This window comes from Chiroxiphia lanceolata, chromosome 1 (genome assembly GCF_009829145.1).
Source record: "Chiroxiphia lanceolata isolate bChiLan1 chromosome 1, bChiLan1.pri, whole genome shotgun sequence".
NCBI classification, from domain to species: domain Eukaryota; kingdom Metazoa; phylum Chordata; class Aves; order Passeriformes; family Pipridae; genus Chiroxiphia; species Chiroxiphia lanceolata.
In genome coordinates this window covers 79,523,010-79,549,746 of record NC_045637.1, presented here as the reverse complement: position 1 = coordinate 79,549,746, position 26,737 = coordinate 79,523,010, and the positions used below count along the sequence as shown (strand labels likewise).

Sequence of the window (26,737 nt, the reverse complement as noted above, 5' to 3'; positions counted from 1 at the left end):
CCATCGAACACACATCATACAAACATACCTTTGGGTTTCATTTTACAGTGTCTTTTGGTTATGAACTGAGAAATTCGCATTTTTTGTTTCTCACCCTTAGATTACTAATATAACTATGTTTTCTGTTTTGACGATAGTATAACCTGTAAAAACATAAGCACATTTTACTTCATGTTCAATTTAAATTTCAAATACATATAAACATTCCTATAGTTCAAAGATAAAATACATACTTCTTCTATTTTTAAGGCAAATATATGTCTTTCTGTGTTAATTTGGCTTCTGGACTTATGGAAAATTGTTATTGCAAAGACTTAAAAATTTTCAAAAATACAGCTATGCATACATTTAAAAACTGTTTTGGCTATTACTTATGGAAGGGTATCTTCATTCAGCAAGGGTTCTTTGCTTTCCCCGCCTTCCCCCCCCCCTTTTTTTTTTCTCTGTTTGTTTGTTTGTTTGCGGGGTGTGGGGGGACAATCTCTCCATTGGTAGCGTTTTGTTTGCCTTATACTGTGAAACTGAAACAGGTTAATAAACAAAATGGGTTTGCAAAAAAGATCAGTTCATAGTTCAGGCTGCAAAGAAAAAGGAAAAAAATCAAGGAAGGGGGTTTTTGCTGCTCTGATTACTGCTGAAGTCGGCAGCTTTGTGTCTGCCCCGCTTTGTTTGTCTCCGGGGTCACTGTTCCTGGGTTTCTCTCGTGCTGTTGCTCCCGGGCTTCCGCTCGCTCCCTCCTTCGCTGACGGTCCCGCTCGGGCTGTTTCCTCCCTCGGACCTTTCCCGGAGCCCCCCAGGGACTCTGTGGAATCCTCTCCGCCGCCCACGCTCCATAGCCCCGGTTTTTGCGTACCTCGTGCGCTGTTTGTGTTTGTCTTTCCCGGTGCCTCTTTCGTTTCCGGGTTCCGCGTTCCTTCTGCCTTCTGAGTGGTTCCCGCTCGGGTCCCGCTGCTGCTTCCTCCGCCGCGGGTCTCTCGATCTCGTTGTTTGCTGGGGCGCCGGAGGTGGTGGCCCTTCCTCAGGGACCTGCTCTGGGGTGTTGACCTCGCGCCTATGGCCGCTGCTTGGCTGCTGCTGCTGAGAGCGGTAGCGGGCGGTGACACAGGGACTTGCCGAGGCAGTGCGGCAGTTTGCTGGCGCTGGCTCGTACCCTGACCCTGCATGGGGTGGCTGCAGCGGCGGTGGCCATGGTTCTGTCTCACACGGCTCTCTCTGGGCAGCGTGTGTCGGGCTGCAATGTGCTTGTGCGCTCAGCTCGGCGGCTGGGGCCCGTCCCGGGCAGCAGCTGCTGAGGTTTTTTCGGGCGGTTGCCGAGTCCCCCAAGCGCGTACCAAGAAGGTTGGTAACGCTCAGTTCTGACGTGTGACGCTGGGCCCACAGCAACAGGTTCTGCAAGGGCCGTTCGTCAATTTTCGCGCTGTGCTGCTTAAGCTCGCGTTTTAAAATTAAATAAATGTGGTTTTGTTCAGAAGATATTTGAGTCCCCATTGTACCCTACTTATCGTTACAAAGTCTTTAAAATAATTACCCAATCCGGAGTTCGTAGTCAGCTCGCTCAGCAGTTCCCGCCTGCTGAGGACAAGTTTCCGTGCACGTCTTCCGCTTTCTCTCAGTTCTGACTACGCACACACCACCGAAACACAAGGAGTGCTGCTTCCCTTGGTCCAGCCAGCCGATGGCTGAGGAATCTTCTAAATGTTAGAAGGTTCTCAGCCTCACGGTTGTGGCGACATTAGTGGCGGTCTGAAAAATAAAAGCTAAACACGATCCCAGTATGGGGGAACTGGAATAGTTTATTGAACACAAGAACACTATTTTAAAGGCATCTGAGGCTGGACATGTTAATGAAGGGGACGAGCTATGTTAATTATGGAATTACACAAGTTTTTACTGCAATTTCTAAATAGTTAATTTTTCTTCTAGTAGGATTACATGGGGGATAGAGGAATTACAGGGGTTTAGACATGGTTTGATACAATCATCTCAAAAGTCCTTTCTGATTTCTGCTGGAGCCAGGCTTGATCCATAAGGTAGAACTTTAACAGGTCTTGTGAGAAGGGTCCAGCTCCTTCAGATCACGAGGTTTTTGTCAGCCCTTGTTTTCCTTTGCTGAAAGCTGGGTTTGGGCTCCCACACTCAGTTGTATTTATTTCCATTTTATTATTATTATTATTATTATTATTAATTTAACTGAGTATTATTGTTATTTATTTAACTGAGTACAACCATCTTGTAATTTTGGCTTTTATTGCTCCTGCACAGATATTGTTTTTAAACTAATTATTGTTGCTCTAAAATTTAGAAGAACTAAAGAACTCTTCCCGACTAGCCAGTGTTAATACTGTTCTCTTCATCAAGTCTTACTTGACAGAGCTTCCTTTAACAAATACCATTATTCCTCCACTGATAAGGTCTGCTGTGTCTTTCCTGTGTATTTTACTTCTCGATAGTATGCTGCCTGACTGATTTTCTTCTTTCCCACAGATATTGAATATGCTACTATGCTGATATTCTTGTTGAGCATTAGGCAGTAAAGCTCTCCGTGCTAGTTCCCATTTTGACTCTTGGCCTTATATTATGCCTTTCTTTTTCCTCTTTCCTGTCCCTAGTTTGATTCTGTCTGAAATACCATTTTTTTTATTTCCTACTGGACTATCATCACTTTTTGTAGCATTCTCCAGTGAAGAATGCAGAATTCTGGTCATTGCACCCTTTACCTGAACTGTGTACTTTTGCATTTTTTTTTATTTGTGTGTTTTCCAACACCTGCAAATTCTCCTGAACTTTTTAGCCAGGTATCATAATGGCTATAGAAGAGTTTTTTAACTTTCTGAAGCCTATTTTTCCTATGGCAAAAATGATATTTACATCTTTTCTATGGGCACTAATTCCTTAGCAAGTACTCTGACCTTCCAATATTGTGACTCACTTCTCTGCACCCGTTTAAATGCCAGGCATTTAAAACTTTGCCTTTGCATCTTTGTCTCCTGATTGTACATGGTGAGACAATTTCAGACTGTGCTATTATGAATGTCTTTGACTTCAGGTTTCACTTGCTAGCCTAAATTTCAACCCCTGTCCAATCTTACTTTATTTTGTCAAAGCTCACATGGTGTCTCTTTTAGTTTCGTGACATACTGTCAAAACACTTGTGAGATGCTTCAAATCTGATCAACAAACAAATCATCCCAGAGGTTCTATTTGTACTAGCATTCTGACTGTCCTCATCCTCAGTGCTTGTTAAACTGCCCAACACTGTAGTTTGCTCCTTCCTTTAAGCTGGAACCGCTGCTGCTGAAAGGGTACCACAGGTACAAGAGGAAATAATGTAACTGTCAGGAGACTGAAAAACTCAGTACATTGGCAAGCTTCTTGGGCCCTATGCTCTTTCCCATCTGGTTTTCAGTAGTATATTTTACCACCTTTGCTGTTAGGGGCCTTAGGAATTTTCTGTTTTGTTGTATGCCTTTTGTATACCTTCATCTACTGTGATGGTGTAAAAATATACAAACTTCACATAATGTCAGACAGTTTTCATGACACAGAGAAAGCATGGAATATATCTTCCTCTTTGAAGAAGATAGCCTTGAGGTCTTATTTAATACATGAACTGCAGTTATGACATCTTTGCCCAATTGTTGCTATGAAGGAGTAAAAAACACACACAAGAGACCAAGCTTGTCCTGGGCTTTGCATGCTAATAAGGTTGAAAACCTTTTCTTTCTGTTATATCAAATGTCCCAAAAGACAAATTACAGCAGTGACTCTCAACAAAACAGAAGAGAATAATATTGGAGGTTTGTGTTGATTTTGAAAATAAAAAACACTTAATATGGCTTAAAAGCTAAAACATCAGTGTAGGGACTCCAGTGAACTGGTCCAAGCTTGGTAAAGACTTTCTTTTGGTATATTACAGGCAACAATCCTGATCAATGGGGATTTAATTAGCCAGTCCCATTTTTGGTTAAATGGTATGTGAGATGATATGTAGTGTGCCTGAATTTCACAGAGACACAATGCTGATTGCAGCTAAACAAAAAGAGCTGACAGAAAAAAAGTGAAGTATGAATTTCTAACTGCACTTTTCAGTTTTGTTCCTTGAAAATGTTGTAGTGATTCAGAGTGACTACCTGCCAGGAAATGGAGTTTATCATTTGCTTGACTACCATAGCTAAAACAATGCTTGTACAGAATTTAAGTTTATGTGAAAAATAAGCCTTTAAAATCAGGTCTACATAGGTGCCAAGTTCAGGCCTGGCAAGACCTAAGGACCCCTCAGAAGTGCAGACTGAAGAAAAAGACTGAAGATTCTTTAACACAGACTGCTGCAGAGTAAATGTTTTTGCATCACATAATCAGGAGCACAGTTTTGCAAAGGGCTTATGCCAAAGAAGTTCTGCTGTTGGTTACCTTATCAAATAAGACAATATTAAATTTCACAGGATAAAGTTTAAATTTATTTTCTGAACTCAGTTGAGCTGAAAAAAAAAAGAAAGATTTCACAGTAGAAGTAGGAGAACATATATTATTAATATTTGGAAGAAGCTACATTGATAAAAAATACATTACAAGCTTGCAAAAAAATGTGTCATGGAACACCTTCATCTTATTGAGGGTCCTTTAAGGAAACAGGCAGGTTTGGATGGGTTATCAGCATCCAGTGATGAAACACCACTGACTATCCTGCTGAACATGGAATTTTTTATTTAGAACCTATGCTTTTGAACATATTCAGTGGGGAACTCCCACCTTGCATGTCTCATAGTAATGAGGAGTGTAACACAGGGGAAACCTCTAAACATTACATATTTCTGTCAGAGATGTTTGACCTGTGGGTATCTATTGGCCCACATTTCAGAAAACTGATACTTCAGAAAACTGATATTTTCTTTAAAACTAGTAGAAAAAATAATCTGAATGATTTGATTAGCAGAAATTTATTTCCAGAAGTGTTTTCTGCCTTGCCTGACTCTTCATAAGTACACTGAATTTCTGAATTACTGGGTATGTTTCATTGTTAAAGATAGAACTTTTCTGTAAATATTAAAATAAATATTTCATAGCAAAGTTTGATTCTTGCAAAAACCAGAAGAAAAGTCGAAGACTGCAAAAGAAAGCACTTTTCCTGTCATAGCAATGATGTTCAAGAAATTGAATGAAAATCTAGTATAACACAACATTGCCTTTGAACAGTGAAGAGTGGACAAAAGCTACTTTTCTGTAGGCATGCATCCAGGTCCAGAAAGGAACTGATGGCCTTTCTCTCTCAGCTACTTATGTATATGATAGTTGATTAAGTAAAAAGATAACTCAGCACATCCTTCCTAGAAGCTAATGATCTAACCTTTAACTCAACAAGCATTGGACAGTCTGCACTAGCTGCCAGGACAGCTGTGGTTTGTTTCCAATTCTTAAAATAAGCTTCAAGAAAGAATGGATGGGTTGTATTTACTTCAACATTTAAATGACAAAAACTGTATAATTAGTTGGTATCAATTATGCTTTATGGAATCAAACCAATTAAGTGAAGTGATTCAGCTTTTTCATATTGATTCATATTTTGTAAGGGTTTATGCTTTAGTTTTCCTGTCTCCTTCTTTTGTTCACCGATGATAGAGTGAGTGTGAAAGCAATTTAGATAAATAAACCCTTATATACTGAGCAATAAAAGCACACACAAATCATTTTAGTCAAAGGAATAGTATGTCTTTTTATTTTAATATGACATAAATATTCTTTTAAAGAATAAGGCCCTGACATAGAAGAAATGTAATTGAATTTTAAAATTTATACAGCTTTTCTTTTGATATTGGCAAAAAAAAGAAATTGCCAAGTGCCTTAAGAAGTCAGTAATAAGTTTGGTTCATTTTTAAGGTGTGTATTTTTAAGATGACACTACCTGAATTTACTTTTTAAAATCCAAAATAACTATTTGAATAAAGCTATGTTTTATCACATCACTTCCAGCTCACAGAAGTCCATTTTGTGAGAGAATGATTAGAAGCTGTTTTCAATAGAAGAAAAATTAATTAATGTTTGAACCCAATATTGAATTTTGTCTACTTGTGCATGTCTTGGCTAAAAAAAAAAAAAATCTTTCTGATGCCTTGACATCACAAGGGCCATTTTTTTTGCTGTCATTGGTCTTTCCAGAAGCATCCCAGTGAAATCCATCAAGATTGTTTGCATAAAAAGCATGACAAATTTCCAGAAATGCTAACGTGTTTGGAAACAGAAACACAAAGATTCATCTTTCCAATAATGGCACTTTAAATAAAGCAAGGTTGAAGGATCATTCCTACGACCTTGTACATCCATTGTCTGTCCATACTGCGGTAGTTCACAGCTAATTGGATTTATATTTCATGAGTGGCCAGTACAAGGCATTCCACAGAATACATTAAATCCTCCACTGGAGACAGCAGAGGAAAAAACAATCTTAAAGAGAAAAGTCCACAAAATAGACAATTCAGAAACCAGAAAAAAATCTTTCATTGATACAGTGTCAGGAATTTCAGTGCAAGTATAAAAGATCTTTATAAATGAGAGCTCGTCCTTTAGTCTCTTAGTTATACAGCCTTTGCGTGGCACTTGAATGACCTGTTATCTGGATGATCTATTGTATAGAGCTATTATATATTATGAATAGGCTTTGAACAATATTACCCTTTTGCATCTATTTTAAGTGATTATTGGTTATTTTAGTAGATTTACTTTCAGGTTGTACAATCTGTAGAAATATTTTAAAAGAAAGAACAACCAAGTGCTGAACTTCAAACAGCCTGCCTATATGTACTCATGTATATACATTTATATATTGAAAAATCTTATCATAGTTATTTGTTTATATGTTTCTGGAAGCTTAGTACATTACAGAAATTGCACACACATTATTTATCATAGGTTTCACTACATCAAGGCTGGTCAGTTTTGTTAACTCAGTAAACTAAATGTGACTGATTCCATTCAAGTGGCTTTGAACAAGTCTAGCTCAGATTTTTTTGCAAAATTGGGTTCAGAAGCACAGTGCAAGTAAGAAGTCTTCCGGTCCACATGAGATAGAAAAGAAAATCTTTTAAACCATTGCTTTGGATGAGTGGACGATGAGAGACAAGTTCCTCAGATAATGGTATCTACTTTTAAAGATTTCAGAAGTACGTAACACAGATCACACCCAGTAATATATTAAACATCTACAGAAAAGTATTTTGTGATTAGGAAATTATTCTGTTCACTAATCTAAAAAATTTAAATAAGGAAAGCATAAGTTTTGATTTAAAAAGAAGCAATGAAGATTTATTCCCCCTTTACTTGGACAATTTGCTAGAAAATTTACTCAGGATTAAGGTTCAAAGCTCTGATCTGCCTAATTAAGCATTTTAACAAGCCTGAAAAGTTTCTGAAAAGTTTTATACCCCCTGTAATTTAGATATGGAAGGATGGCTTCTCTTGGAATTCCTGTTAAAAGTTGTTGTATTTTGTATACAGCACTTGCATCTTCATTGGCTCTCAGAATGACAATGAGTCCATCTTTCATTGATTAAAGAATTTGCCTGGCAGACAAGATACCCTAATTCAGTTCCAGCAACTAATTACTTATTTTATACCAATTGGGAGATACTTGTGCAGGACAGGTGGACAGATTTATTGCAGACTAGCTTCAGGCAGTGATTAGTTGGGTGACTGAACCAGAGGTTGCTTTGAATCAAAAGGGGAGGGAAGGTCAAATCCTTGTTTTTTTTCATCTTTGCTAGTTTTCTAACGACTATTTCATAAAACATAAAGGGAAAAAAGCATCAGTTTGGTTTTGTTAACAAAGCTTACGTTGTTTAATGTCACAAAATCTTAAGCAAGTCTGATTTTCATTTACTTGTGAGTTTTGAGCTGACTAAAACTACATTTTTGAGTTGAACGTACACTTTAACCAGCCCTTTCAAAGAGTGATAGAAAACACAAATGCAAAGATTACAGAAATAGGCTCATACAATTACAAGCCAATAATGAAAACAGCAGCCATGCAGACGTCATTATAATTTTGGATTTTAATGCCTGTGACTCACTTAACTACATCTTTAAAATCAGCAAAACTGTAGTCAAATAAGTACAATAATAAATATTAGCTGACCAGTATTTGCACAGTACTCTTACAGGAATCAGAGGAGGAAAAAGAGTAACTCCTCGTCATTCCAGGTTCCTTCCAAGTCTCACATCACTCTACTATTTGCATTTGTCATCTTCCTCTGGTCTCTCTTTTCTCCTTACCCTGTCTATCTGACAGGGGGAGACCTGTAACCCCCCTTAAGCAAGACCCAGAAGGACCACTCTGCATGCAAGCCACAGTGTGACATGAAATGGCCATTTATTGAACATGGATGCTGTCTTATAAAGGGAGAGTAGGGACCCTTCTGGAACAAAGGGTGGAGACTGGGAGGAATATTCAAGGAGTGGCCAATCAGGGTAACAAGGGGCAGAACTTATTCAAACATGAACAAATGAGAAACTATCTCTAGGGGGTAGTGTTGCAACAGGATTGTATGAATAGGGAAAGGGTGTACATAGAACCAATAGGAAACAAGGTAACAAGGGTACAGAGAAAGGAATCATACAATCTCATAATAAAACATATTATACCAACAAGAGAACAATTGTGCAACTAAGTAAAGCGCTGGAAACAAACACTCTCGTGGTCATGATGATCATGTCTTGTGAATGATGGTGTAGGTGCACTCTGACATGTTTTCTTCCTCTCTCTCTGATCTCTCCTCATTAAATCTCTTCCACCGCTCGTAGGACTCTCTTGGAGCACCTCCGACGTCTATCCTTACATTCAACATGGACTTTTGTGTCCCCTCTCCTATAAGAGACACAAATTTATCCTTGTTCTCATTTTCATCTTATAACTACAGTGTGGCCATCTCCTCCTTCTATTCCATGAGTGTTTTTTTTCCTCCCCAATAATAACACCAGTAAAAGAATTTATGCTTTGTTGGGTCACTTCCAGCTCTGAGTTTCTTCACATTTTACTCTACTGAAACCAGGATTCTTCACCATCCCAGATAAGCTCTTTTCAGCTCTGTCTTTCTTGGTTTGGCCACTAGCCTGTCAAACAGCTCAGTGACCCTTGCCTGCTGTTTCCATTCCACCCACCTGAGTTAGCTACGTGACAACTAGTCATAAAAACGCCTCTGTACCTTTCTTTTTCCTGTACCACCACTTAATCATTGCAATTATAGACATTTTTACATAGACCAAAAGAAAGTATACAATGGCTTATTATATTTCGCTTTTCAAAGCAAAAGAAGGACATAGGAGTGTTAGAAAAAGTTCCTGGAGATTTAAATTGTCTATACTGTTAGTCTTAGAACAGTCACCAACACCGGATAAAGCTTTCTCAGAGAAATTCAGGGCATTTGGAGAAATTAATACATATCAGGAACTATTTTCTACAGTCACTTTCAATGCAATTGACCTATTTTAGGGTGAGTAAAAGAGTTTAGTAACATGGAAATAGGCCATTCTATACTGGCTAGCTTCTGGGACAGAGTACAGCTGGAACATGAATTTTTTTGTACAGTTGTAGTTTATTTGAGCCTATGCTTTACAATCCAGGCCATGTAGCCCACCTTGGGTCACAGCACCCCACAGTTAAGTAGGCTTCTGTCACTATTTGTGTGTGTGTAACATAAAGGGGTTAACATTAAATTTAACATCTATAAAAATTTATATTTACACTTATGCCAACTTTCTCTTATTTTTTTCCTTATTGCTTTCCACATCAGAATTCTTCACACACTTTTAGTAAGAACCAATTTGCCCCCAAAGGTGGATGTAGCCTTAGTAAAAGTTCCTTAGAAAGTTCTTTTCTTTTTAGTAGCTGTCATTGTTGCATGATCTTAATCATAAAGCATCTTGAAGAGTGAAACATTTTATTCAGACTGAACAATGACAGAATTGCCAACTAAAGCATAATATTTGGAAGAAAACTGAGAAATAAACTGGAGGGAGAAATATTCAATTACCATAGATTCTCAAAACACTAAATGTTTAGTAAATTTTATATCTGCTACACTTGTATTGCTTTTTAACTCTCTAAAAAATGCATAACTAGCAAAGGCTACCTAAAGACTTTTTGGAGTACAGACTGAATGAAGCAAAACACTTGTTTAAACCTCTAAATTGAGAGAGATTGAACCCTTAGCTGCAAAGTAGCACATAAAACCAAACATAGCTATTTCCTGATACTATGTCATAGCCAATGAAAAATATAGGTAATTTCTATTTATGTAAAATGCAATGCTCTGATTGTACTGTTAAGCAATAGTTCGAGAAATACAAATGAGCACAATAGTGGTTAGAAGTTAAATGTTATCTGTTGGTCATAAAATTCTGTTGTTAGTCTATACTTATCAAATTCATTTCCTTCCTATCATCATCTTTAAGTGGTAATTGATCATTAATGTAAAGATTTATAGGTAAATTATTTTTGAACACATCATTATCATCATAATAGATCATTATCATTAATAATTGTATTTTACATCTGCTACCTTCTGTAGAGAAGGTGTAAACAAATATGGTTTATAGAAATTCAACAACCTTTAACAGGAATCATTCATTCCGCTATAATGTGTCTTCTCTGGGGAGTGGTGAAGAAATTAGTCATTCAAAACACAGAGAGTATTTAGATCAGATGCATGAAATTATCCACAATAACCTTGGGATGTCTTGAAAGCCCCGTGCATCTCCGCCTACTCTCCGATATTGAAAAGCAGCTAGGGCTACAGATTTCACAGCATGGGGTTGCCTTGCAATGCTTTGAGAATTGTTTCCAAAGTGACTCTGACAATAGTGTCACTTGCTGCATCACTATCAGTTCTGGCAGCATCTGCCTTTTTCCCTGAAGCCTTCCATCCAAGTAAGAAATCAACATATTCTTTCTGCTTCTAGCTGTGGTGGGCTTGCTTTCTGAAAATTTAGAGGCTACAGGGCAGCATAAAGTGAAACAGACCATGTGTAATTATTTAATTATAATCACAATAGTTTAGGCTCACAATTTTCAAAAATACCAAAGAACCACACTTGTATTCAGATTTTCAGGAGCACTCCACTTCTTGTAAAAGCATTAAATGAGATGCCCAAGTGCTTGCAACAATCCAAATGTTTCTAATGACTTTAAAATAGGAGCTAAGCTGAAGATACCAAGCAGTTTGAAACTGTCTTCTCTGAGTACAAAACATACTTTTAGTTGAATTTTTGCATAAATAAAGCTATAAAAATAAAATGAAAATAACAGAAATATTCTAGAAGACCTGTCTCAAGTTTTTTCTGGAATTCATGACAATTATTTTGTTCTCAGTGGCTTCCACAGAAAATTTGTTGATTTTGTAAATGTGATGACCAATGCTCTCAAGAGAAAGATCTAGAATTAAGCACTCACTACTTTTACATTTCGTTGCAAAAGAAGCAGTATTTATAGAGAGTTCACCTTTAAACACTTAAATTGGAAGACATAGACATCACTTGTGATAAGTTGATCATACTTGCTGTAAAGTATAAGAGATTACAAATGAAAAATATTCACTTGCCATCCTATTGTATCACTATTTTTCTTATATCACAGATTAAATTACAAGTTTTTAAGGAAACCTCATACAGTAATCTAAAACTTCAAACAAACTATAGTAAACAATTATGAACTTGTACTGGATGAGTTAATAGTTGTATCTTTAAAAGTGATAATTTTCTGCCTCAGCCTGTGCCAACATGGTGAAGAAAAGTAATACATAGTTCAGGCAAAAGCATTTGTATGTACCCAATAAGTATGTGAAAATCAGAGCTACAAAAGGAGTTTTTTGAATAATACTGATGTTGAGACTGCTTTGTTTAGGTGATTTTAGGGTTGCAACTGAGGTGTGACGTGGAAGACTAAAGATAGGAACCTAATTTCCTTAGTCGATGGACAGAAAAATGATTCTTCCAATACAGATGATTTAGAGCACCTTGCTTAGATCCTAAAGTAAATGGTTTGACCATATTCTTAAGGGTGAATGAATTATTGTAGTAGAAGTGTGTTATTATATTTTGTGCCAGAGTGATAAAGAAAATATTAAAAGGCTCCCACAAGATCTCAGAAGCAGAGCATTACAAAATCCGTGTCCCTTTCCTGACAATATACTTTTTATCATGTTAATGTTTCACATATGTCATGCAATTTAACTTTGATAGAGGGAATAAGTCTATTGATTTACTTCATGGTGATGGTGTGATCACCAGAATATTACCAACAGACCTAACTGATAAATCCAAATTATATGCTGCCCGGAATTCAAAAAAAGGAAAGACATTTTCTCCTGAAAATTTTTTTCTATCTGTAAGGCATGCTACACCTTGTTAATTCTTCATAACCACTATATAACTTACATAAAACCCAATTTATTAAAGTTTTTAGATTATACCCAAAAAAAATTATTTCTCTCACTGTACTTTGGAGGTTTTTTATTTGGTAATAAGTTCTTAATCACTAGACTGGATATTAGCAGAATTTATTGGTCACGATATATAATGAAGCTGATCATGTGGAACTGGTTTTCCACATACGCCCTCAGAAATACACGAAACACACTATCTAACACATGAATGCATTGACAAAGGTAGACTTCACAAAAAACAGCAAGTGATAATGTTGGGATCTCTCCTATACAATAATAATAGCATGATTAAAGCAGTTACTCGGGAACTTGATTTGTTATCCTCAGCCAGTAGGAATTCAACTCCATATCATCTAGAAGAAACCCTTAATTATGAACTCAAGGAATTTCTAGAAATTATTTCTTCCCCACTGGTAAAACTGTGGTACCATAAAAGAAAATTTAAGATCTTCAAAAAAGGTTAAGTATTATTCTTGCCTCAGTATTAGGACACACAAATTTGAGGGTCCATAGCTCCAAACAACTGTTTCTATAATTATTTCTACATTATGCTGTTAAACAGAATCTCCTTTGTTGTATTTGCAACAACTAGCACACTTTGGAGACAGAAGCTGTGGGCTTGAATATCTTGAGCTGAGGAACTGATATTTCCCATTTCCTGAATCCTTGCTCCAAAAAGTGGGATATTAGTCTCTGTGGAACTAGTCTCTGACATGCAATGGGGAGGTTTATTTTTAGAAAGCTTTGTGACAACAGCTTCTCAGCAGAAAAAAAGAACAAATTGTTAAAATGAAATTTTTCAGTATACAAAATTATACCATTATACCATTATGATGGACATTATTTTTCGCTTTAGAAAAAGAAGAAAGAGGATAGCCTCAAAAACATGGTCTGCTAGCTCAACTCAGGGGCTGATAGAGTCCTGGCTCGGCAACAGCCAGCTCTGGGGAAGCTCCATCATGTGGATTATCCTACACTAGGGCAGGATCAAACTCAAAAAGGGTTTTGCTTCTGCTCATTTTCCCTTAAAGAACTGGGGACCATTGGACATCCATGATCTCTGCAGTCTTGGGAGATGTACCTTTTTACAGGTGTGGTCTTTAGAATCCAGAGCAGAGAACCAGGATTTTTTAAACATGGTTGTGTTATATCTAATGAGGCCATAAACTCTAACTCAGAGCAGTGGGTTAGAGGCTGGAAGGAGCCTTGCCATAACCGAAGTTTTACAAGCCTGTCCCAGGTCATGCGTGACCTGCATCAGAGCACATGGTGACCAAACCTGGCCTTGCTCTTCCCTATACAAGGTCCCAACCCCCTGCAGGACCCAGAGCCTCAGCTAGAAGAGGCATGAACATGCTGTGCTAAATCATATCTCCCTAGTTTTAGGAGTATACACATCAGATACCAGTAATTATTAGGCTGATTAGCTGTAGCTAATGTAGCAAGTTTAGTATCTTGAGTAACTGCTTATATTTACACTATCCTTTACCTATTACACTGTTGTTAAAACACCAGCAAGTAAATATGAACTGTTGTCTTATGTTTCTTCATAAACAGGCAGAAATCAGTGCCCTTATAACCAGGTCAGGATAAAAACTGGAATGTCTTGATAATGTAAACTAGCAAAAATATTATATTATACATAATCTGTTGGTTTGCTTTGGTTTGTTTCAGTTCATTTTGGTTTGTTTCAGTTCATTTTGGTTTGGCTTGATTTTCCTGAGGAAACATTAAGAATTTGGATGAAAGAGAGATAAAATCTTTTATTTCAATGTTTTTTTCCTTTAAGATTCATGGTATCATGGTTAACTGCAATGTACAACATGGTGACAGATTAAAAAAAATGTTCAAATAGCATTTACAGCTCTTTGATTGAACGCCATTATGCAGTTAGCTGAAGCCCTTAGATGGTAACCTGGGTTATTTCCTAATGATTGTTTTGCTGATGAGAAGTAACGATGGTTTTCATTTGTTATTCTTACCAGAATTGAAAACCTTTTTTGTAAATGATGGTGTACCTGTAAACTGCAACCACGGAGAAACAAAGAAACCCAAAGCTCTTTCTAAGTAGAAAACAAACAAAAAATCCCCCAACTCTCTTTGTAAGTAAAAATCAAACCCAAGAACAGCTTTTGAGCCTTAAAAACTAAAACTAATCTAATCATGTCAAAGGAACTGTAAATGTGTGCTGCATTTCAGTCAATATGACTGATTACCTGTCACTTACTCAGCTCTGATTTCTTCCCACTGGGCTTTGAAACCATCTTTGTTTCAGAAACTCAGAGGCAGTGTATATGAATTGTTAGCTCACCTCTACCTTGGTTTTCAGAATGCCTTTGGGGCTAAGTAATTAGCCCTGTCAGTTATTTCAGCCTAAAAGCCTCAACAGCATCATCGCTCATTTATTTTTATCATCCTCTTTGATGCTTCTCAACATGAAACAAAAGATCTTGACCAGGGAATACTCATTGCTACCAGCTTTCCTATATGTAAAAATATTCTGACTAGTATGTAATATACGTGACTAAAATTAGCAAAAGGAGAGCTAGTTGCAGAGTCCAGTTTTGTACTGCAGTTTGAGGAAAGTAAGGGCTTGCTGCTTTGGTACCTTTCATATCACTCATCTCTTACCAAAAAAAAAGGACCAAACTTAGAAAATGCATTTAAAAGAGATTTATACAAGTAGAAGAAATATTTTTGTTGGCAGAGAAGTCACATGAGACAATCAACAAAATTTGACAGAACTGTTTGAGCAGCATAACCTGCTGCTGTATAAGTTTGTCTGAGCTGCTTGTTCCATCATTCCTGGAAGCTGAAGAGAACAAGGTTTTCAGGACCTTTGGGAGTAAAAGGCTATTACTCAGGCTGTTTCAATATACCTCTATAGGAAATTGAGGTAGTAGTGTATACAGGCAAAATGGACAATAAAAACTGAATAATGCTAAACTGTCACAGCATGTCCACAGCAAGAAGTAATGCCTTCTGGAAAGAGAAAAATAAAAATCTGCAAAACTGTCTTTCTGTCTGATTTCGTGTACCACGTGTATTGATCATTTCAAATGTCCTCTGTACAGAGACCAAGCCTGCCTGAATTCAGTAAGTGTTTGTACAACACTCTCAGGCACACGGTGTGACCTTTGGTGAGTCCTGCACAGGGCCAGGAGTTTCACTTGATGATCCCAGTGGGTGTCTTTCAACTCAGCATATTCAATGATCCTACTATTTGGGGAAGGGAAGAGTGGGAAGGAGATTTTCATGCTATATATTATATTCTCTTGCAGTTTTTCCCTGAGCTGGCAGCACTATACATTATTTGTTTTCATTTATTTTATTCTGAAGGTACGTTGTCACAATAGCTCCATTTACAGCTTCCATATGTTGTGAATATTACAGGAGGACAATGGCAGTGTAATTACATACTACATCTTCAGAAATCTGACTGTTGCAGAGTTGAAGACTACTTCAGAGTTTCAAATTAATCTTAATGACCCCATTTTATTGCTGCTGAATTTCTGGAAATTATGAAATGCCAAATGCCACTGAAAATAACTGATAAAAGCCTAAACAATCTGAAATGAAGAATGTAGTCTTTCCTTGATTTCATCTAAGTCCCACACGCTTTACAGCCAGTTACAATATTTTATAGAGAAATGTTTGTTTTAATGAATCTGAGGGCTTTTCAAATCGCTAAGAATAGATCAATTAGATAAAGATGGAAAAATCCATTATCATATGTTCCTGCATTTCACATTCACTAAAACTGTGGCTGTATACAGCAAATGTAAGGAATGATTTTCATCGTCCAATATAAATGGCTGTAAAAGACATGATCATCAGGGCTAGAACTATGTTGAGAAAAATATAAGACTCAAGTGTAGGCAAAGGCTTTTTGGGTCTCTTTTCTTCTACCTTTTCTGCATAACTGGTAGAGCAGAGACCCAGTAATACACGTATTTGTAAGTGACAGTAAATAATAGGAGAATTTGTGATTGTCTCATGAATACCATGTTAAAATTTTATTCTTTACTCAGAGTTATTGAAGTACAACTAAGAGGTAACTGAGACTATCTTGTCATGATACTATTTTGCATCACAGTACTCCTTTTCTGCTGTTAAAACAACCTTAAGAAGTAGAGTTTCTTTTAGTCCATTCCCTCACCAAAAGAAGGACAAGAGGTTTCTTTATTATATTCCCTTGGAAAAAAAGTAGTGAAATGATAATTGCACAATCTTTAGCAGCTCAGTTAATGGGTAATACAAAGCTATACGTGGCAATGTCCTAACGTGAATGCTGACACAAGCCAACTTTACTTACAAGGATTCTCTCTAACAAACAAAGCAAATTTTGCCTTCTGGTATACTTTGCATACTGATAGGCAAAGGGAGGAAGCAGAAAAAAGAGATTTTTTCAGAGGCAATCAAACAGACAATTATGCAGGTACCACAGCACAAACTACTAGCTCACAAAAGAGTAGGTTTGCTCTTAATCCAGCAGTGCAAATGTCATTTTTTTCCTCGCCTGGAAATATTGTAAAGCTGAAAAAGCTGACACAGTGTGCATTGTAAGGAGATAACAACAGGGAACAGCGTCTACTGTTTAATTCAGTGGCTGGATGTGAGAGTCATCTATCCTGCTGATACATAATATACAACTTCTCAGAGCCTCATTTTGTGATGTGTGACTGAACCACTGCCGGACAGAAATCTCTCAGACATCCCCCTAATATGCCTCCCACTAGTCACAGCTGTGTGCCCTGCTATGCTGTTGAAAAAGAGGTGTAAATTTCCTCCTATGTGTTCACGTGTAGAGGAACTGATCAGGCTGCTCTGAAGGGGCTGCTCTGTGAGAGCTGCGGACCATTGACCCAGGAAAACCAAATGAGGGGACTAGGTTTGTTGAGAGCCAGGATGAAGTGAATCAAACATCCTGGGCTCCAAATCAGCTCCAACAGTTGCTGGCAGCAAAGGATGCTGCCTGAAGAAAGGTGAGCTGCCTGCCCACTGTAAATACTGGTCATGGTGGTGTTCACTGGCAGCTGTGCAGAGAATCAACTTCTGTGAGAGGTGCAGCTCAGTAGGGAAGACAGACGCTTTGGGAGCAGTGAAATAAGTCAGGGCACCATGTTATAAACCTGGCATACTGCTACTGCTGTTGCTAAAGTCAAGGCTACCTCAAACTGCTTTGGACTTTTACCTCTTTGATGTCTAGCATTTTTAAATGTAGCTTTTTTCCTGAATGAAACCGTTTTCTCCTCACATATCAGCAACAATGCTTATTTTAAAAGTGTGTAATTTTGGAGGGGAGGGGGAGAGTTTTAAATTTTTTATTACCACTAGTAGTAAATAATCTGAAAATAACAGCATTCAAAGCTAAAAATTAATGTTTAGCTATAAAATTTTAGTAAGAGCACCCTCTGGTGGCTCTAGTATAAACAATATTCATTAAGTCTTCCCCCACAAGGAGTTTAACATATATTTATAATACTGACTTCTAAAGAAATGGGTGGAAACCCTTTTTCCACTGATTTTTTTCCCTATCAACTGCTATGAAATCCATAGATATATTTGCTCCAAAAAAAAAAATCAGAAGGAGGAAAATACCTACAAACATGTACTGTCTACAGTTTAATTCAAAATAGAGTCATCCACACATGCAAAATTAAAGATAGAAATATAGATATATATCTGAAGATATAGATATGCTAAGGCCTTTAAAGTTGCATTGGATAAAATCTAGAAACTAGGGGAAATCAATGGGTAAAACACACATATATATTTCTAATCCTTTTTTGTTTTGATCTCTTAATTTTAGTTGGATTATTTAATTATTTTTATTTTGCCCAGGTTCCATGACTTTAATCAGAAATACTGTGTTAATTATCAAGAAATCCCAAGAATGACTGTCTTCCACTTTATCACAGGTATCTTCCATTTAAAAGTACCTGAGTCCTCTCATGTTGGTTCTGCTATTGGACGGATCAGAGCTGTGGACCCCGATTTTGGGAAAAATGCTGAAATAGAGTACAACATAGTTCCAGGAGATGGAGGAAACTTGTTTGACATCACAACAGATGAGAACACCCAGGAAGGAGTCATTAAACTGAAAAAGGTATGTGGTACCAATGGGTGGATGTGCCTATGGCTCAAATGAGAAACTAGGTAAGAGAATTAAAGTATAAACAACTTTACCTCATCAGTAACACAGAGTAGTTTACCTCTGTATTAGAATGTGTGATTGTGATCATTGTCAAAAGGCATTGGAGTTTAGTCTTTCATTTCACATAGGTGTGACTTTTCATAAATAATGTTGTGTCAAAGAAGTAATTCTTATCTCTGTCTAGAAAGTATAATTTCTCTTTTATGGGAAGTTTTCCACCTAAAATCGTATGAAAAATGTTGCAGAGCATGGAATGAAAGGGCTATATTTTATGCTTGAGATAATGTACTTCATTGTGACTTATAAGCATTTTATTTTGAGAATTTTGACTTTGTTATTTTAATAATGAGTCCATTGTACAGTAATGTGGTGAACACAATTTTTATTCAGGGTAGAAGAGTCACAAATTGTTGCAAATTGCTATGTGCTGCTTCCAGTCTCATAATTGTGTCCCAAATAACTGGTTATCAGATATTCATGCAGGGGAACACACTGCATCTCAGCTGTTGATGTTGCTTTAATGTACTAGAATAAGTTCAAGATTACTGAATCTATGAATTTCAAAGATGGAAAAGATGTGTGTCATTCAGAATTTAGTGATTAAAACACTCAGTAGGAGAGATACCAAACCAGGAGTGTCTCATTCTAACCAGTGGTTGTTTTCTGAGCCCAGGCATACGTATACACCAATGATCAGCTCGTTCAGTAGAAAGAAATCTGAACCACCAACTCATTTTGAAAGGCATAGTTATATTTTATAGACAGTTCATGCTTGTAGGTGTAAATTTTGTAAAATGAACACGACTATGAGTTGAGCACTTCACAAGGGTCTGGTAATGAAAGAGTTTTGGACATGTGTATTAATATAAGCTTTAGGAAAATTGAAGCTTTAGTTCCAATAAAATTTAGAATTTGGGTACTTAAATTTCCCTGGTTCTGACCATGGATCTATTTTTGCATTATATTTATTCTAATAATGGAAGTCCTGACTTCAGCCTCTTGACCTGGGAAATAGTAAATTATCCATGGGTACATTAAAGGACAAGATGATGTCAAGTCACTTACTCTGCTGCTGGTTTTAATGACATAAAATGAAAGCCACTATACCCACAGGAAGTAATTTGTCAGAGACAAAAACTTTGCCCTCTTCATACCCTCTCTTCTATTCAGACTAAAAGTTTGAGTGCACTGTTTCCTCCTAATGTGAATTTTTAGATTTCGTTTCATTTAAAAAAACATTCTGATCACCTTTTTCCCTTTATGCAAGTGACTCAAAAATAGATCCATTTGGAACTGTCAGGCCGAGCAGCTGCATGCCCCTCCATATGCACTGCCAGTCGGAAATGGCAGTGAGTGGGAACCATTGCAAAACGAATATTTGATCATTAAGAGCAGATTTTTGATAGAATTTAGTTCTCCCTGGATTAGTCCTAAGCCTCAGATATGCTGCTTGTTTTTATACAAGATAGAATTTTTCCATACTTATGGTTAAGTATATATGTATTTGATAGTATAGGTAAAGCATTCAAATTGGCAATGCAGTTCCAACAACACACATATATTATTTTTTACTGACAAAGAGCATTCACATATGAATTTACCTGATACAATTATTTTAGGACTGTCACAGGCAAAATGCTTGGTCACTTTTGAAACTGTTATATGGGTAATTACGTAGTAAGTATCTAACCGAACCACTAACTTGAAAGAAATAAAATTGACAAAACCAGTTCTATATCCAGATACTTTAGAGACAGTCATTGTATTTTGCTGCAGATGTTTAGTCTTTTCTGCAACAAGATATGGTATAATCTGAAAATGTAGGGCACTTTTACAACAGCAGAACATGAGTCGATGTTGCCTAACGTAATCTAATCTATCATTAGATCTCTGTCACTGAACAGGAGGGAAAAAAGTGTAATCGTAATCCCTTCTTAGTCATCATCATAGTGAGCCTAGGGACAGTTACAAAATGTGAAGATCAGGAAATACCAGCTTTGTTCTATATAGGAGTATGGAAGATAAACAAAACACACAGGTCCTCCAGCAAGGAATGCCTTTATACTGACTCTACACATTGCCTTTTACAAAACTTTTCTCAGGGAAAAGATCCTTTTCACTAAACTTTAAATGATCCAAGTGTTTACGATATTTTGGAATTGTCCACTTAAGTTCCTTGTTGGATTTCAGGCTAAACAAGAGCAATCTGGATTCTTAAAGATACTGTTCATTCAGTTGTCTTTTTGTATTCTCTTCACTTTAGGTAATGTAAATGTGTTTTCATGGGTTGCAGTTTTCAAATTTTCAGAAGTACTGGACATTCACAATTCTGTAGACCACTATTAAAATGCATGCTACCCGTACTGTACAGGCCTGCAACAGCACTATTCATTTGCCTGCAGAGAAGTAATTTTGCATTGCATAATGCTCAGAACACTGAATTGACCTGTGGGATTATGTAATTACTTAAGTTAGGTATTCATATAAGTCCTCGTTTAAATAAAATGAAAGCTGGTGAATGAGTCCGACCAACACATTCAATTATTAATTATATTAATTCAAATATGAGTTATCAATAATAAACAGTCAAAACTACTAATAAAAAATGCTTTAAAAACTGGTTTACACTTTATTCTGTCGCAGCATATTCTGATGTTGTAAGTACTGCAGTTATTCAGTGCGGAGCCATTTCAAAACCATTTATAAAGTTTGATTTTATTTTCCCTGAAACATTTCTTGCAGCCAGAAAATGTCAGTCACTGCATAGACACTTTTTTGCTTTTTGTTATGAAAAAAAATTGAGAGATTTCTATATCAAAATTGAGAAAAATGAAGCCTTTCTGTACTACATTTATTTTTGGTGGAAAATATATTTGACGATAAAAAAATTGCACAGGCTAAACTGTTCTTTTCAGCATGCTAAATGTGTTGGCAGAGGCAAAAGGCCATTCTCTGCTTCTAGGATGCTAAATGGGCACAAAAAGCTACAGCTGGACAAGTTGCAGATCTTAAATCATCTGTTTTGGTTGCTCATTTATTTTTATGGTATGATCTAATATAAGTTTCGCTACTACTACTGTTATGTTAATTACATACATTAGGACTGAAATAGCTTTTCTTATATTCTGCTACATAAATGATCCAAATGCCATTTAGCTCCACTGTGTGGTTAGTACTGTAATAGTTTCCTCTCTAAAAATGAAAAAAAACCCAGGAAAATAGCATCCCTAAAAAGAGGAGTAAATGCTTGGCTTTAGGATAGTGCTGTATACAGTTCTGTTTAAGAGTAAGAAATATTACTATATTAGGAACAGAATTATAATTTCATACCTTGTGTAGTGCAGTTTAATACAATGCTTATTACATTTGATATTTATGTAATATCTGCCAACTTATCTGAATGCTTCAGCAAATTACAGTGAATGTAAGTTACCAGAATCAGGGTGAGAGAAGAGATCATCTCCATCATCTTCATAACAGAGCATAGTGGCCTCAGTTGCGTTCAGTCCTAGGCAAGCTCCAGATTTTGAAATTTTTAATCACAGGCAAAAACAGTAAATGAAAATAGGAGGGTCCAAGCTTCACTGAACAGTTGGCACTATATTTATAAAACTAAGGATGAGTTTATACAATAGGCCTATCGTGCACAGAAGCTTTTGAATTAGCTCAGCATGAGCTAATCAAGAAACTGTGTAGGGTTCAAGCACTGAACTTGCTCTACTTCAAGACATCACTTTACTAGTTTGTACAGTGTGTCATTAAAACACAGTAAAAAAAAATATATATTTTTAGACTTCACCTGGTACTACACTGCTCCGCTATACTGCACGAACTTCTCCACATGGCTCAATGGAAGCTCAGGAACATCTGCATCTTACTTTTTTGTACGTTGTGCATCACTGCTAACTGAACAGGTGAAAAAGCTGTAGCCATGAAATCACAGCATGTCATAGCACTGCATGACGAGAAAGAGTAGCTTTAGTGATGATAAATCACAGAAACTGTGGGGAAGATGAACAGAACCAGTAGCTGCAGGGAAGTATTTGGAGTGTGTGCTTCCTTGTACCTTCAGGAGCAACTTTTTAAGAAGCTTTTAATTGCAGTCAGCATTGGCTGCTGGCTAAACTGAGTTGTCTTGATCGTGGGACAGTGCATGTATGTAGCACTGAGGCATTGCTATAATGTAAGAGCAGTCTGATAGTACCTGTACAACACAACAGTGAGCATAAGGCAGACTCCCGGTGTCCTTCAGTGAGAACTGCATTAGAGCTACTACTTGCTTTACTACCAAAACTGTACAGATTGCTCATCCCTCACCACCTCTTCTTTCTCCAGAGACAGGGAGTTCCCTCCGCAGCTGTGCTCATAGGCACTGTCTGCCTGTAATCATAACTCATAAGTTTGTGTGAGTGGGAATTGTAGTTTTGCATTTTGAGGAGGAAGAGCAGGCGATAGTAAGTCCTTCAGTACAGGCAGAAAATGGTGAGCTGTGTGCAGACACAATCACAAAGAGCACGGCACTCAAAGAAGAATGTCAGGAGGAGCGCGGAAGAGGAGATCTTCAGTCTCTATAGACTGCAGATAGAGCTGTTGGGTTTGTATTTTCCTAGAGCAGGGAAAGGCACCTTTGGAAAAAGGTGAGGTGCTTGAAAGCAGCAAAAAAACCCCTGACACTGGTCAGCCCTTCCCCTTCTCCAGATACAGAGCACACATGTATTTTGCTCACTTCCAATCAAATCTTGAAATACTCACTTCAGATTTGATCTTTGTGAATCAGAACAAACTGACGGGATAGTTCTTTTCCCACCCTTGTCATACTTGTCATCAAAATTCATTATATCTTTCCCACCTTTTTTTCTTTTTTTTTCTTTCAGTTCTAATTCTCTCTCTGTCTCTTTCTATCTATCTATCTATCTATCTATCTATCTATCTATCTATCTATCTATCTATCATCTATCTATCTATCTATCATCTATCTATCTATCTATCTATCTATCTATCTAATATACAATTTCAGATACAGATGCATCTATATGGCAGCATTTCATAACTTCTGCCCTGAATGTGGAAATCAGTAACATTTAAAAATGTTTGTTTCTAACACAGAGCTAATTTTATGCTCTCCTAGTCATACTAAATAAATCCATTTGTGGTACTTCCAGAGTTGCAAGGTAAGGTGATTTGTCATTATGTGTTATTTGATTTGTGGATTTGTAGAATGCCTTTGCTGTGCACAGATGTGTATATGCTGATAGTGCTTTACTAGGCAATTTTAAGAACAGCTTGTAACTGCAACATAGGAAAAGACAAATGACAACAAGTTTGGGGAGTCAAATACGTCTATTCTGTCACTGGTACTTAGAATATCAATTAGAAATACTCTTCCAATTATTGAATAGTTCACTGTTAATAAGACTGCCTTAATATTAGCATGAATTCTCTTTACTGTGGAAAAAACTTTTACAAAATAAAAGCCTTATTCAAACTTACCTTTTTACATGTAATTACATTATTATAATATAATAATATACAATATTATATATATATTATGTTATATTATATATAAAATTATTCCATAGAGGGAGTAAACATTTCAGTAGGTTAATTTATAAAAACAATCTATGAATTCATTCCATTAAAATCTGATTAATTCAAAGACATTTTAATAACCTTACAGGTTTGGGGTTTTTGGTAAGATTCAATCATTCTCCTATGTTTTTACCCTTACCAGAGTTCCACATTTTAAATGCAAATGGTACTGAGCCCTTTCAGACATTTATTATGTAACAGCAAAGCACATGTTTGTTTTTTCTGGGGTTTTGTTTGTTTGTTCGTTTTCTTTAATGCAGCCAAAATATTGTGTGAACAATATTTTCACTCATTTCCTTGACAGATTTTAGTGGTATCTACTGAAAAAATAAATATAATAAACTGCTTTTTTAACATCTTTAAAAACAAAAATCTGAACAGTTTTGCCTGAGACCCAGGAAGAAATTCAGCTCTTCTATTTTCAGGAAGACTCTGGACATATCAGACAAATGTTAAAATTTGAGACTGTCAATGCTATCTCTAAGGTTCAACTGTTCGAATTTGGGAAGACCAGAACTGATCAAGAAATTGCAGCAGGGGCTCCTCATAAACACAAGATGTTAAAACCACATCCTTTTGTTGCATGATATCACAGAATCAAAGAATTAACTAGGCTGGAAAAGACCTCTGAGATCATCTAGTCCAACCTTTGACCTAACACCACCTTGTCTACTAGACCATGGCACTAAGTGCCACATCCAGGCTCTTCTTACATACCTCCAGGGATGGTGACTCCATCACCTCCCTGGGCCGCCCATTCCAATGTTTGATCACTTTCTCTGTAAAGAATTTCTTCCTAATATCCAACCTAAACCTCCCCACGCAGAGCTTAAGACCATGCCCTCTTGTCTTACTGATAGCTGCCTGGGAGAAGAGACTGATGCCCACCTGGCTACAACCTCCTTTCAGGGAGTTGTAGAGAGTGATGAGGTCTCCCCTGAACCTCCTCTTTTCCAGGCTAAACAACCCCAGCTCCGTCAGCCTCTCCTTATAGGACTTGTGCTCGAGTCCCTTCACCAGTCTCATTGCCCTTCTTTGGACACTTTTCAGCACCTCAGTGTCCTTCCTGAACTGAGGGGCCCAGAACTGGACACAGCACTCAAGGTGTGGCCTCACCACTGCGGAGTACAGGGGAAGAATCACTTCCCCAGTCCTGTTGGCCACACTGTTCCTGATCCAGACCAGGATGCCATTGGCCTTCTTGGCCACCTGGGCACACTGCTGGCTCATGTTCAACTTCCTGTCAGTCAGAATGCCCAGGTCCCTTTCTGCCTGGCTGCTCTCCAGCCACTCTGTGCCCAGCCTGTAGCGCTGTTTGGGGTTGTTGTGACCACAGTGCAGGACTTGGCACTTGGTCTCGTTAAACATCATACCATTGGATTCCACCCATCTCTCCAGCTTGTCCAGGTCCTTCTGCAGAGCCCTTCTCCAGTAGATTGACACTTCCCTCCAGTTTGGTATCATATGCAAATTTCCTAATGGTACACTCAGTGTTGTACAAAATCTTTTTCTTTTTGAAATTAAGTCCTAGGTTTACTACTTGCAATATTTCTTATGTCTCCACAAATTTCAGTTGCAGTTTAGGCTCACTTAGGTTAAAGGCTAAATTCTGCTATTTTGTAGGAATCTGTCACTGATTTCTTCTTCTGATGATGGTTCATCATTTTCAGCCTGTCTCTTCATATTTTGATTGCCATCTGTGCTTTGTATTGGCTACATATTGGTTAACCTCTAATTATATTTATCATCAGACTCATAGAAGGATAGAAAGAGAGGATGAGTAGCTCTGAGGTTACAGTGGGAAAACATTATCATTTCTTGGGATCACACTGTCTTTTCAGAAATATACCTTAGTGTTGCCCCATAATGCTGGTGAGTAGAGAAGAAATGTAACCACTTCATTTGCTTCCTGGGTATCTGTGCAGTGAAATATGCTGGTCTGAGCATATCAATAGACAGAATTCCTTGAAATCTTACTGCTTTCTGTCCCCCTTACATCATGAAAAGTTATGACTGGGCACTAGCCATGCACCATGGTTTGGTATTCCTGACTTGAAGAGTAATTTGTTGAAAGACAGCCTGCAAGGACTGCATGAATTATGGCTCTTTCCATTAATACATCTCTCTGCAAATATACTGATGCATTACAGGAGCCAATCTGAACAGTTTTAATGCAATTCTGGGGGTATGAAAGACACATACAAGGCATTACATAGCATTACTACCTACATGAGATCGTAGATTTCTTGCTTTCCCTGTGTTTATCATTTATCTCTAGGTTAACTCCTCATACTTGGACTTTTTCCTCTCCAGATTAGTTCTTTAAACTAAAACAGATTTATCCTCTTATTATATTTTTTGAAAATATGTGAACAATTTATATAAATATCTGGAGAAGAGTTGAGGGGAGTTTTTTGTTTGGGGAAAATTTTTTTGGCAATGTATAATGGTGAGCATGACTAGTATAGAAACTGAAAACACAGTGTAGCAACAATTTACATAATGGAGCAACGTGTCTATTTGTAGTGAAGACATCATCATCATGGCTGAGCTTCGCGAACGA

At 37.2% G+C, this 26,737-nt stretch overlaps 1 protein-coding gene across 4 annotated transcripts in view; it reads left to right on the top strand.

The window, feature by feature from the left end:
• Positions 1-26,737, top strand: part of CDH12 (cadherin 12) — a 532,655-nt gene that overhangs the window by 461,428 nt on the left and 44,490 nt on the right. For all 4 annotated transcript variants that reach the window (XM_032704956.1, XM_032704962.1, XM_032704979.1 and 1 more), the window contains one exon: positions 18,350-18,537. In XM_032704956.1, coding sequence (XP_032560847.1) covers positions 18,350-18,537 — 188 coding nt within the window. The remainder of the gene's footprint in view (positions 1-18,349; positions 18,538-26,737) is intronic.